At 43.7% G+C, this 12,340-nt stretch overlaps 1 protein-coding gene across 1 annotated transcript in view; it reads left to right on the top strand.

The window, feature by feature from the left end:
- The window catches only part of LOC306794592 (protocadherin-15-like), a gene marked incomplete at both ends in the record, with an annotated part of 105,038 nt that extends 93,017 nt beyond the window's left edge, over nt 1–12,021 (top strand). The window contains 5 exons of the mRNA XM_079292706.1: nt 3,376–3,397; nt 4,089–4,127; nt 4,394–4,467; nt 8,063–8,192; nt 11,263–12,021. Of these exons, the coding sequence (XP_079148832.1) occupies nt 3,376–3,397; nt 4,089–4,127; nt 4,394–4,467; nt 8,063–8,192; nt 11,263–12,021 (1,024 nt within the window). The remainder of the gene's footprint in view (nt 1–3,375; nt 3,398–4,088; nt 4,128–4,393; nt 4,468–8,062; nt 8,193–11,262) is intronic.
- Between the last annotated feature and the right edge of the window lie 319 nt (nt 12,022–12,340).

The following is a 12,340-nucleotide window of genomic DNA, read 5'->3' as shown; positions in this document are numbered from 1 at the left end:
TCCTTCTCTAATTTGACCTCTGCTGTACAGTTAACCAGATGTGGAAAGAAGTGGTCGCCTTTGAAGCGCTGACATTACCTCTAAAAAGTCTTAAATATACCGGTACTTGTAAGAGTGGAATCAAAGCCGGTGGAGCTTACACACCTACACACACACACACACATCTCAGAGACAGATTCTGCATTCACACAACAGATATCTTTTGACATCTTTGGGAATATTTGTTGTTTACAACGTTCAGCAAAGCCGGCTGCGTCTCATTGAAACTGAATTGAGAAACACAGATAGTGAGACAGCGGTTGTCGTTTGATTGTAAAGTCACAGGTTTGACAGCAAGGATTATCCTGAGAAATGAGTTCATTGAAGCAGCAAATAGCTATGAGATGCAGCAAAGACAATTATGTTTCATCATGTGTGTCTACCAACATGTGTGTGACCCACTAATGGCAACTCTCTCTAAACCTTAAAGAATACATCACATGTATTACAGCTTACATCTTGTTTTATGTGGTTTTGGCCGACATCTCTATAGATATTAACATTGTATTTACAAAGTGCGCTGCAGAGATCGTCAGACTTCTGTTTTTCTTGCCCCGTCGGACTTTGTTTTAGCAATGTGGCCATGTTCCAGATGGTGGCTATAAATAAACAAAGCAGGAGGAGAAAAAGAGCGCAAAGTGAGTGGAGGAGTGACAGTGCATAGGGAAAGAGAGCTACAGTTACTCTGTCAGAGATGAAATGTAGAAAGAAAAGAGAGAAGAAGTGAGTGTTATTGGGAGCCATAGTCTGAATCTGCTAATAATATTCCTCTCCTCTCAAAACACACTGCTGGACAAAGTGGAGAGGACACAAGGAGGGAGAGTCAATCATGTCAGATGTGTGTGACGGAGATCAGATAGCTGTCTGTGTGTTTTTGTCTCGAAGACCTAATAATGTGCCTGTCGGAGCAACAAGAAACAGTACGGACTCATCTTCACACACTCACAGACACAGATCGCACAATACACGATGCTAGGCACATACTGCTGGCAGCTGTAATCCGGAGAGCATACACACATTTACACACACATGGAGAGACAAAGGGCTATTTCATTGTAGACCACCCACAGAGCACCCTTTTCACCCATGTATTAATCCATTAATCCCTCCTTTCAATATATTCAATCCATCCACTGATGTGTCTCTCAATACATCCTTCCACACCTTTATTGAACCAGATACTCTTGTCTTTTTGAAGCTCACGTATTTATTCCAAACTGCATTTTGAATGAAAGGCTACTATTTCTCCTTTAAGTGTGTGTGTGTGTCTGTGTGTATTTAATTGTGTGTGCGCCTGTGTGTGTTTGCACTCTAATAACAGAGGATAATCTGATGTGTCCTCTGAAAGTCACAATTTGTTGGCCTGTGATACGTCTTCATTTTGCCAGCTCATTACCTTGGTTTCACATGACAATACATCCTGCTGGCTACATAGTTAAGACGCATGGACGGAGAGATTCTTGCCGGTTTTTCTTATTTATTTGTTTGTATTTTTCTTTTTTTTCCTCCACTTTATTTTTAAAAATCACAGCATTGTTTGTCTCTATTTTCTTTCTTTCTGTGTCTTGCTTTCTCTCGGTTTCTCTTTGTTGTTTTTTCTCTCTTTGTCTGACAGGTTTTGTTTTAGGTTTCCTCAGAGCAGTACATCTTAATTTCACAGTACTGTAACCGCCATCAAGCTGTTTGTTTATGCTGTCACCAGTGTTGCTGCTGGGTGGACCTGATCCGATACGTGGTTAAATGAAGTACAGGTCTTAAGGGAACAGTTCGTCAAACAAGACTGACTGTAAGTGTCGTTTGATGACAATCTTGTATGTACAGCAAATGTGAAACTATAAGAGCCAGCAAATAACTGGCTCAGCTTTGCATAAAGAAAAAGCGTAAGTGTCTCCACAGGACGACTCACACTTTGTTTTCCGATCAAAAAGTTCCCACACATCAAGTAACAGATAATCAAAATGTAACAGTTAAGATATCCTAACGGGCTGCACATGGCAATAAGTTAATGTGCCTCCTGCAGAGAACTTAGCTGACATGATTACAACCCTCTGATAAGTACTTGGGAGCATCCTCTTCGGACTTGTTTGATTTTTCCGTCTTCCCGTGTTGTCAATCTAAGCCGAGAGTAATTATGTGCGGGACCTGAGCTGAAGAGAACATAAGCAAAGGCTCTCTGGGTTCCTTCATGGTTGTGAAAAATCAGCGAGGCCGAGCAAAGAAATGGTCAAATATCAAGAAAGAATTTCATTTAGCTGAAGGCCGCTGCAATGATTGATTATTTTACTGGCATCGTATCTGATATAGGAGCAACCAGACCATACAAATGACTGACACGGCGTAGCTGAAATTATTCGGAATACAATTGTATGATTACATTATCACATCTCTGCCCGTTAAACACATCCAACCTCCATTGTGAACGCCTATCAATTGATTATAATCAATTTTGATTGATACTAATGAGGGTCTCGAAGTACCCGGAGGCCAGATCTGGCCAATAAAATGTGTTTTTTTCTGTCTAGGCTTCAAAATCGGAGTACAAATGAAACCTTTTTTTTTTCTTTTTTTTTTGAACGGCTGCTGAACCGTTCACCCCATTGGTCAAGTTCTGCCGATTGCTAAGTGCTGCAAAACTCTAAATCTATCTGTTGACGTTGCGGTTGAGAGGATGCACCGGCCCAGTATCGGATTGATGTTTAGCAGTGCGTTTACGTGCACAGATTCTACATTCAGCTTGCATGTGTTGTATTTTTCCTGATGAGAAAAAGCACTGTCCGCATGAATAAAACATTCCACCACTTAACTTGTCACAAATGACACAGTAACTGAAATATGGATTTATTATTGCTGAGGCTAACATTGACATACCCCATCCACGGTTCAATAGCTCATTTGGGTTGTAAATGAGATGTGAATTGTATGTATTTATGAAGCTAGAATCCGTATATGTACCCAGAATGAATCAGCAAAATAAACAGTCGCCTATTGACAGTGCAGGAATGGTTTAGTGTAGTTCCAGCTTTTCCTTCAGCCTCTGTCTCTTTCTCTTTTATTCTGTATGAACCTCCCCGTCTCTCCATTTGCCTCAGAAACACACGCAACCCCTTACCTGCACTCATGCACATTTCATATTCTTGCTTTCTTCTTGGGAACTGGGTTCAATTCTACAAAATGTCATATATTTCTAGCGGCCACTTCCATTTGGGGGTTGATTCAAACAACCCATTTCCTCCGCAGTGAGGAATATGCACAGCAAAGTGCTGACATGTAATAAAAGCACATCGGAAGGATTATGTTTAATGGCAGTTTTTTCTGTTTCACTCTTTGATCTTCCAGACGTGGATATGGACAACATGAGGTAGGTGTCTTTCTCTGTACACATGCTGTGCATGGGCGTTGTTGTCGTTTTCTTCTTTCACCCTTGACGTTCAGTCGTAGCTTTCATTGTGTTCTGCTCTCTCTATTCTTTTCCATTTGATGTAATCACGATGGCGCAGCATGTAATCAGTGCTTTGTGTTTCATTTTTTTATATCTAACGGTCTGCAATCCATTGATGGTGAATATTAAAACGTGAAACCACAAAGGAACAAATAAGAAAGTCAACCAATCCTTTTGGATTGTGGCCTTTGGAGCGGCAGAATACTGTGAATCATTTTCAGAACTTTACCAGAAATGTGTTGTTTAATATGTACCACCACAGCATTGGTGATTATTTTGTATAAAACGGAGTCCATTTTCACTCAGCTGACTTCTTAGTTAGTAAAATTCCAACCCCTCAAATAACTGAATTTGATTACCACCAATCCCTCAGCGGACACATTTTGAAGTGAGTAAAGAATTCATTTCAGCTGAAATTAAGTTCCAAAGTGATATTCACCATTACCAGAGTAATACTTGCTCCCACGACATCAAATGAAAACAAATGCTCAGACGGGATTCTCTACATTCTACGATTTTGAATGAAGAGCGTCGGGTATTGATTTTACTTTCCAAAATAGGTCTAAACCATTCTGTCTTGACATTCGTCACTTTCCTTTCTCTCTAGCAGACACAACAGCTCCTCCGACCTTCTCTGCTCAGACCAGAGGTACTCTGTCACTTTCCTCTAAATACTTCTTTACTCCCTGTGTGTGTGTGTGTGTGTGTGTGTGTGTGTGTTTCTGCTCGAGTGTGTCTGTGTTAGTGCAGTCGGTGTAATCAGAGGTGAAAAAGCACAATTGCTCGTGAGGGATGTGTTTTGTGAGTGAGGGTGAGTGTCTGTAGAGATGGATTTGTGTGGGTTTACGAGTAGGTCTGTATCTCTGTCATGAGTATGTGTGCGAAGCTGCTAATAACGGTTTGTCAATCTAACAGGAGTTATCAATGGAATCTGGCATCGACCCCGGCCAGGACTACTACACACAAGATTATTACAACTATGATCACGGGTTTGTATGCGCATCCTCCACATATCTCTGTTTGTACATGAACTGCATGTGCGTGTTTGCTTTGCTGTAATCTGAACATATTGTAAGTTTGGATGGTTTATCTGTCGCTATTTTTACTGTCATTCTATTGTACCACAAGGCCCACTTAGTAGCTGCTCTGGAGCAGATGAAGTTGCCTCGTCGTGAAAATGAAGATATTCAAATTTCCATTTTTGTATGTATAGTGTAATGAATAATAAGTTAACACAGTTTATTACATCGGGGATTTTTCGTATATACATTTGCCATAATATGATACTATATTATTTCCAGAATATATCTTTATTGACATCTGCTCCCAATACAATTATTATCAAAAACACCAACAGTTCTTATCGACTCCAAACAGTAATAGTAGATGTAAAATGATGTTAGCCCCCTTTTTACAGCATTCTATGTTTTTCCCCGTGTCGTGTGGGGAATGCATCATTTACCAGTAAGACACACACCAGAAGAGATATTGAGCAGACACATGCCAATGTGGTTAATATGTTCTTCAACTACAGGAAGTGAAAAAAGATCTGACAGTGATTTTTTTGTTCAAAGTGTGTGTGTGTGTGTGTGTGTGCGTGTACTTAACGCGCGTGTGTGTGTGTGTGTGTGTGCGTGTGCTTAGCGTGTGTGTGTGTGTGTGTGTGTTGTTCCTTGGATGTCTGATGTTGAAAAAGCAGGAAATATTGTATAGAAATAGCAATAACACACACAGAGATACATTAGATCAAAGCATTCATGAACAAGATCTCTGAGGGCTTATTGCATCCTTCCTCCGTGTGTGTGTGTGTGTTATTTTGAAACCCAGACTTCCATCTGTGATGCATTGTGTAATTCTTATCATTTTAGCGGCAGTCTCCCGGGAACTTGATTTTATACACCCACCCACACTCGCACATAAATACACAGTGGCAGACACACACATAAATTCTCTCATGGCAGACACACTCACTCTCTCATACTCACTCAGAAATGCTCTGTTGCCCATTCTTTTTTACACACACACACACACTCACACAGAGCTAATTCTCTCTGCCTAGCATTGCAATATTGTAGTAGCTAATCAGGCAGCCAGCCGTGGAAGCAGACAATGGGCCAGATGCTGTTGGCTTAGATCAACATCCACAAACTCATGTCTGCCTCTGTACGTTTACAGGAGCAGGAAATCAGAACGTGTGATCCAGTGGGACTCAGATCTGATCACTGCATTTGTTGCAGTTGTAAATAAATGGTGCAGGACTTTTTCCAAAGACGATGCTAACAAATGCTTAACCCGCCTCTCAGGACATGGACAAAGTGTTCATGCCTGAGTTTTTGTTTTTTCAGAAAGACAACAGCTGTTCCAGTGTTTACTTCCATGGCTTTGCTAATCCCTTTTGAAGGATGTTTCATAACCTTTTGACCTTTTCTTTCATCCGTCTTCAAAAGATGAGATCAAAATGGGATTTTCTCTGCATGTGGGAATGTAGCCATCTGCCATTGGCATGCTTCTGATAGGATTCATACAGCTGCTGAAAATAACTTGAACCATTTGTTGCACAGGTCTGAAAAAAAAAAAAAAAAACAAACGAGCTAAATTCATGTTGCCCTCGAGTCATGAGTAAAATACTCAACCATCCACGCCACGGAGCATTCGGGGATGAAAGCGTGCTTTTCTAAAACCGTCACTGGCGTGGGTGATGAGCAGCGTGTCTGGAAGCTGATAGGTGCTGAGTTAGGGCACCCACGTGAAAAAATATAGGATGAGGAAAGTGAAATCTGGCATTGTCGGCTCAATGAAGAGACTCTGTTCATTTTAGAAACAGAAGCAGGACAACGGTGACAACAAAACAACGGGAAGGCTGCATGTCCGGCTTGTTTTAGGCAGGGTGCAATATTAACCCTGTTAAAGAGACGGTTCAACATTTTGGGTAATGCACTTATTTGCTTTCTTGCAGAGTTAGATGAGAAGATCAATACCACACTTGGGTTTGTGTATGCTAAATATGAAGCTGCAGCCAGTTAACTAAGGGACGAAAAGAAACAACTTGAATTCCTCCGTTTGTCACCAATAGCTGCTGTCCTTTGAAAGATATGTTAATCAAGTATTATTAGTAATATTAGTAGTAGTATGCACTAATTTTTGTATTTGTTTCATTTTCAAACAAAGCTGTACATTACTTCAAGCTGGCAAATATGAAACGAAACAAAATACATTTTGTTCTATTTGGGCATCAAAAATTGGTGTTATTTTATTGTTCAAGCATGCAACACCGCTCTTTGTCATGTGAAGGCCCATTACTGTGTGAATGTGATCATTGAACGACGATCGAGCATTCGGAGACCCTCCTGAAACGGGTCACATGTTGGTCCGTACAAACACACAGCTACTGAAACACGCACATGAAGTCTTGGCTGCCATGCGAGTGATTCTCAGTTCATGAGTGTCCCCTAGTGGAGACATGGAGAGGGGGAGGAGTGAGAAAGAAAGAGGGGGGGGAAGAGAAGTAAAGAAGCAAAGAGTCACTGTAGCCTTTCATTTCATTGTGTGTGCACTTCAGTTTGAGTCTGCGGGGTTAATGACTGAAGTCTCATAAGCAGGTTTTAATGTCAGGTTGAGAGTCATTACATTAGCTTGCAGAGGCCATATACTGTAAGGATAGAACTGCAACATTTATGACCAGCCTGGTCTTCATGTTTTGACTCTTTCATTGTTCACTTGTTCTTCTTTCATTTTCTTTTCTCTTTTTTCTCCCCCTGTTTTTTCCCTTATCTCACCACCACTACCCCTTTTCTTCACACACACTCACACACACACACACACACGCGCACACGTCATCCGCTTGCTCCTTCCATTTGTTTATTACTTGGCTACTTAATGTAATAGGAGGGCAAATTCTCCCAGCGAGCAAAGTGATTACACGAGGCAACTTTTCTGTACATCTCTGGTTACGGAACCAAGCCAAAGGACTTCCTGCTGATTTGTCACTTTAATCACACTGGGGACGTATTGTTTCAAGGATAGCATTTGAAAAGATGTGTGTTTTTTTTGACCCAATAGCTCTCTGAGTTGCTTGCTGCAGGGCATGGAGCCCGGGTGGTGCTGCACAACACAGTTTGTTTGGCCGGTGGAGTCAGACAGCGCTCCTGGGCAAACAGGCAAAGAGAGACAAAAGGGAGGAAACATTGATTCCAGTGTTTTCTGTTCACAAAATGTCTCCTGGCAACAAAATGCTCCTTTTGTGGTCAGCTTTGCTTCGGCAAGTCATTCGACGCTTCTCATCATTGGAGTAAAGCCACAGTGTTGCCCTGCGTGTTATTGCTTTCAGTGGCTGTGAATAAGCACGAGCCAAGTGAAACAGTTTAGTTCGTGAAGCACATTCCTCTCCTGTTTTAACTGAAATATTGTACAACACCACAACTTCCTTTTATGTTTGTATTATTGTTACACATAGCAGAAACGCCAGATAAATAATCCCTAAAAATATAAAGCGGTTAAACGGAGAATTTCTGCTCTGCGCAGCTTCTTAATGGTTGTTGCTGATCTGTGGTGCTCTGGGTCTTTCCCCCCTCCCTCTCTTTCCAGGTATGACCTTCCTCAGTACGGCAGTCGCAGGAAACTGATCTCGCCCTCCGGCCTCTACGATGAATATGGCGAAGTCGTCGTCGATGATGACGGCAGCTACTACTACAGCCCGCAAGACTCTGAGGGAGAGGTAAGCACCTAAAACTACTGCGGAAACAGAATTATTTTTTTTGATCACTAACAAGGTCTGAACTAGTCTTTAAAAAAACAGTTGGACTGACTACTTTGACGGTTGGGACACACCATCATTGTAATAGTTCAACATTTTTGGGAAATATATTTACTCACTTTGTTGCTGAGTAGTTCAGAAGATGACTTGGTTCAGTTTTATTGTCTTATGTTGTTCCGCTCCTAATTGTTCTTATTCGGTTTTGGATCAATATCATCATGACAGCAGGTGAGGAGACAGTTTCAAGGAGGTAGAGTAGCCCCACACCCTGCCTACCTCCAGCCCCGTCCTCCACCTTCTCATGGGCCATCGAGAAAGACCCCAGCAGCCACAAGAACTGAGGGCGACCAACACCAACCGTCACAGGGAGGTGCAACCGTGAGCACAAAGCCTAAGAGCTCAAGTGCGGCCGCCAGGTTGAAGGCCATGATGCGAGTGAGCACACTGCTGTCCTCCGGTAGTAAAACATCTGGACGGCCTCCTGCCATCCACCCGCCCTGGAACAAAGCCAGAGTCAGGCCGGTGACAGAGGGGGAAGGAGGTAGAGAAAGACGGGAGGAAAGAGAGGGGGGAAGAGCGGGAAGGGGATTTGAGAGAGGGGAAGCTGGGAAAGGAGAGAACAGAGGGAGAGGAAGAGATGAAGCAACAGAAAGGAGGGACAGAGGAGAAATGGAAACATGGGGAAGAAGCAACGGTGGCGTGACAAACAATGGGATGAGAAATGCTGTTGGGAGAGGAGAAGGCATCAGGCCAGAGCATAGGGGAGAGCTCCCTGGCCACTTTGCCAGCCTGGACGGCGGCTTGGTCATCGGCGGGAGTTATTTCCAGACGTCTGCTGAAGCCAGCAAACCCCCGGCAGTGAAACAAAAGCTGAGTGAGGCCCTCAGTCTTATCTCTCTCACCAGAAGGCTGCAGGGACCTGCCAGGGTGGGAGATGAACAGTGGAGCAATGGCAAAAGCTGGTACAGAGGAGAAGAGAACAGTAGGAAGATGCATGGCTCCTTAGGAGATATGAGTGTTTCTGCATCAGTGTCTGAGAGAGTCATGGGGGAGGAGAGGAGGAGGAGGTGGGAGAGGGAGTTAGAAGATGAGAATAGCTCCTCTGAGGTATGGTGGAAGAGAGAAAAACAATTTCATGACAGTGATTCCGAAACAGGAAGTGGCAGCAAAGAGGAATCCGAATGTAGCCTCACCTCATCTTTTACAGCCGAGCACGACGAGACAGAATCTGATACAGAAACGGACGAGGGAACTCCTGACACAGGAGTTGAGGACGGAGAGGGGTCAGAGTCTGAGATGGAGTCAGGGTTGGAGAGGGAGGACAAAAGGAAAGAGTCGAGCAGAAAACGCTCAAGAGGTGATGTTGGTGACAGTTCTGCGAGCAGCAACGGCATTAGTAGGAAGAGAAGAAGTAGCGCCAACTCAAAAAGAGAAAGCACAAGCAGACAACGAGAAAGAAGCAGTCACTCCACAAGCAGCAAAGAAACCGATAGAAACATCAGCAGCGACTCTCAAAGTTTAATATATTCAGGTTCTACAGTTAGTAGTTCTAGGCCGCAGACTTCTAGACACTCCCGTTCTACACAAGTAACAATAGAGGAAGAGAGCGAGGAAGAGGAGGAGGAAGAGACGAAAAGCGTTAGATCACGAAAGTCTTCCTCGAGTAGGCGAGCCACCAACCTCATCCAATCGGACATCAGCTCGAGCGTGATGGACACGTCGGACGACTTGTCGCCTATTATCGAAGACACAGAGGAGGAGAAAAGCAGCGGCCATGGCAGGGAAGGGTACGAGGATGAAGAAAAGGGGGATTTGGAAAATGAATCTGCAGATTGAGATGCAGATGAAGCCTTAGCCCCTCCAAGATTAAATTATTTGCCACGAAGTAAGATCTCTGTGAAATTGCCTGGATTGGGTGTGTAGTCATTACCTGGGTGGACTTTATGACTATAATCTCTCTTTTTCCTTGTTTGGGGTGATTCACATTCACAGGAGTTTAAATTGCCCGCTCAGGGTATCTCTTGATGTGGGTCTTTTTATTTTTGCTTGTATCTTGAAGCCCCTTTTTCCAATCAGTCTATCCTCCTCTCCCTCGTCTTTGTCCGTCTCGCCTTCCATCATAACGGCTCTCGTACTCTCATGGAAGCGGTCGAGTGGTTTACTTCCGTAGTTTTCAACCTGAGCTGACTCATTTTCCTTTTGTGAAAGCTCGATCTGATCGTTTCTCTGCTGCTGCTGCAGCTGAAGATTGTTATTCGCAGACCCCTCTTTGTTGCATTTAAGGTGCGCTCAAGTCTTCTGGTGCCGACTATCTGCAGAAGGAAAATATGTTTTCTCTGTAAGAGTGAACGTAATGTCTTTTCTATGCTCTCAGGGTTAAATGGAAAAACGTAGGGTCATATTATGTCGTTATTTCAACAGCCTTCTTCTTCCAGTGTGTGTGCGCACAGCAGTGTTCTCTCTCACGTAACAGATTAGAGGTGTTATAGAGTTACATTCAATCTGGATATTACTGTACATTTTAATTTGAAAAGCGTTTCCTTAATGCTGCCTTTTTTTAAATGATCAGCACCTCATGATCCAAAGGCTGTACTTTGAATCATCCTACTGAAGGAAACATCTGGAGTTAACACTGCTGCACTGACCTCTTTTTTGCTGTGTAGTGTGTTTGCAGTGATTTATTTTTATTTCGTATATTTCTTGATTTTATGGTGCAAAACATCGTAAAGGTAAAAAATGGAAACAGTCTCAAATTACATTTGAGCTCTCCAGAACCCCGAACATGAGTTTCTGCTGACCTCTAGTGGTCCAAGTGCTCGCCTTGCTGCAGGACAAAGGTACTGAGGTTGTAGTCAGTGCCTTGATGTCAGTGTCCGGTGTGGTTCACATGTTCCCAACTCTTTCTTAAACAACACTCATTTGCCCAAATGTCCATTGACTGAGTCAACGTTTACTGTCATCCTCTTGTAATCCTCATTATTCTGTCAGAATCTGTGTCGGTTTATTGACGTAGTATTTGTGTGATTTACAGCAAGGCAATAGAAACCGTCGGATCAAGTTGGTGATGGACCGGGAGCATGAGACCAGCTCCACCGGTGAGGACAGCATGCCAGAGACCCAACGCAGCCGCTTACCCTCCAACCTCAACAGCCACGCAAATGTTAATGGCAGCATCTACGTGGCCCAGAATGGCTCCATCATCCGCACCCGACGCACAGCAAATGCCACAGGTCCCCCCCCCACACACACCACCACCACCACCACCACGAACAACAACCTCAAACTCACCTCACCCGTCTTCAGCTCACGGCTGGCCAAGCACTTTAAAAAACTGGACAGAATGGCTGCCACACTGGAGGAAAGAGTTCCCCTGAGCAACCCCAGGACAGCAGCAGACGGCGGGTGTAACACGCTGCGCACCTTCCAAAGCTCGGCGACCGCCACGTCCTCTTTCTCCAACACTGACAACCATAAAACGCTGAATGTGTTGAACACTGGACAATCCAGAGTATCTTTAGGGTCGACCAGCACGAGCAACACGGGCCCTGACAGTGTGGCGGCGAAATCAAACCTGCTCAAAGCGGCGCAGGGCGGCGCAGAGCCGCCGCAGAGCGACGAGCCGAAAGAAGGAGAAAATGAGTCAAAGGTAGACGGCAGTAATGATGAAGACGACGACGGACTCGTTATGGGGGAGCCGCTGGAGTGCCCGAGTGACAGAACGCAGTCGGATGAGGAAGAGTTATGGATGGGCCCATGGAACAGCCTTCACATACCCATGACTAAACTCTGACTGATCGTGACTCCACTGTGCTCGCTCCTTATTGCCAAGATCATTAAAGCGTTCAGACATCATTTCTGTTCATTAGTTGTGGAACTAATGGGGGATGCTCCAATCCAAGACATCTAATTAACAGATTGGTACTCGGCTAAAAGGTGAATTAGCATATTCTGGTGTTTCAATAAGACGTAAGATTCAACTATTTACCAATTCACTCATTAAAGGTGGAGTCAGCGATTCTGGAGAAAGATTGTTGAGATTTGAACTCATCCCGAAAACAAAAGTTCCTCTTTAGATTTCCTGCTCTCACTGCCTTTCTCTTTATTCATCC

The sequence above is a fragment of the Melanostigma gelatinosum genome (assembly GCF_949748355.1).
Source record: "Melanostigma gelatinosum genome assembly, chromosome: 21".
NCBI classification, from domain to species: domain Eukaryota; kingdom Metazoa; phylum Chordata; class Actinopteri; order Perciformes; family Zoarcidae; genus Melanostigma; species Melanostigma gelatinosum.
Note: the sequence above shows the minus strand (reverse complement) of the source record. Positions and strands in the feature narration are given on the sequence as shown.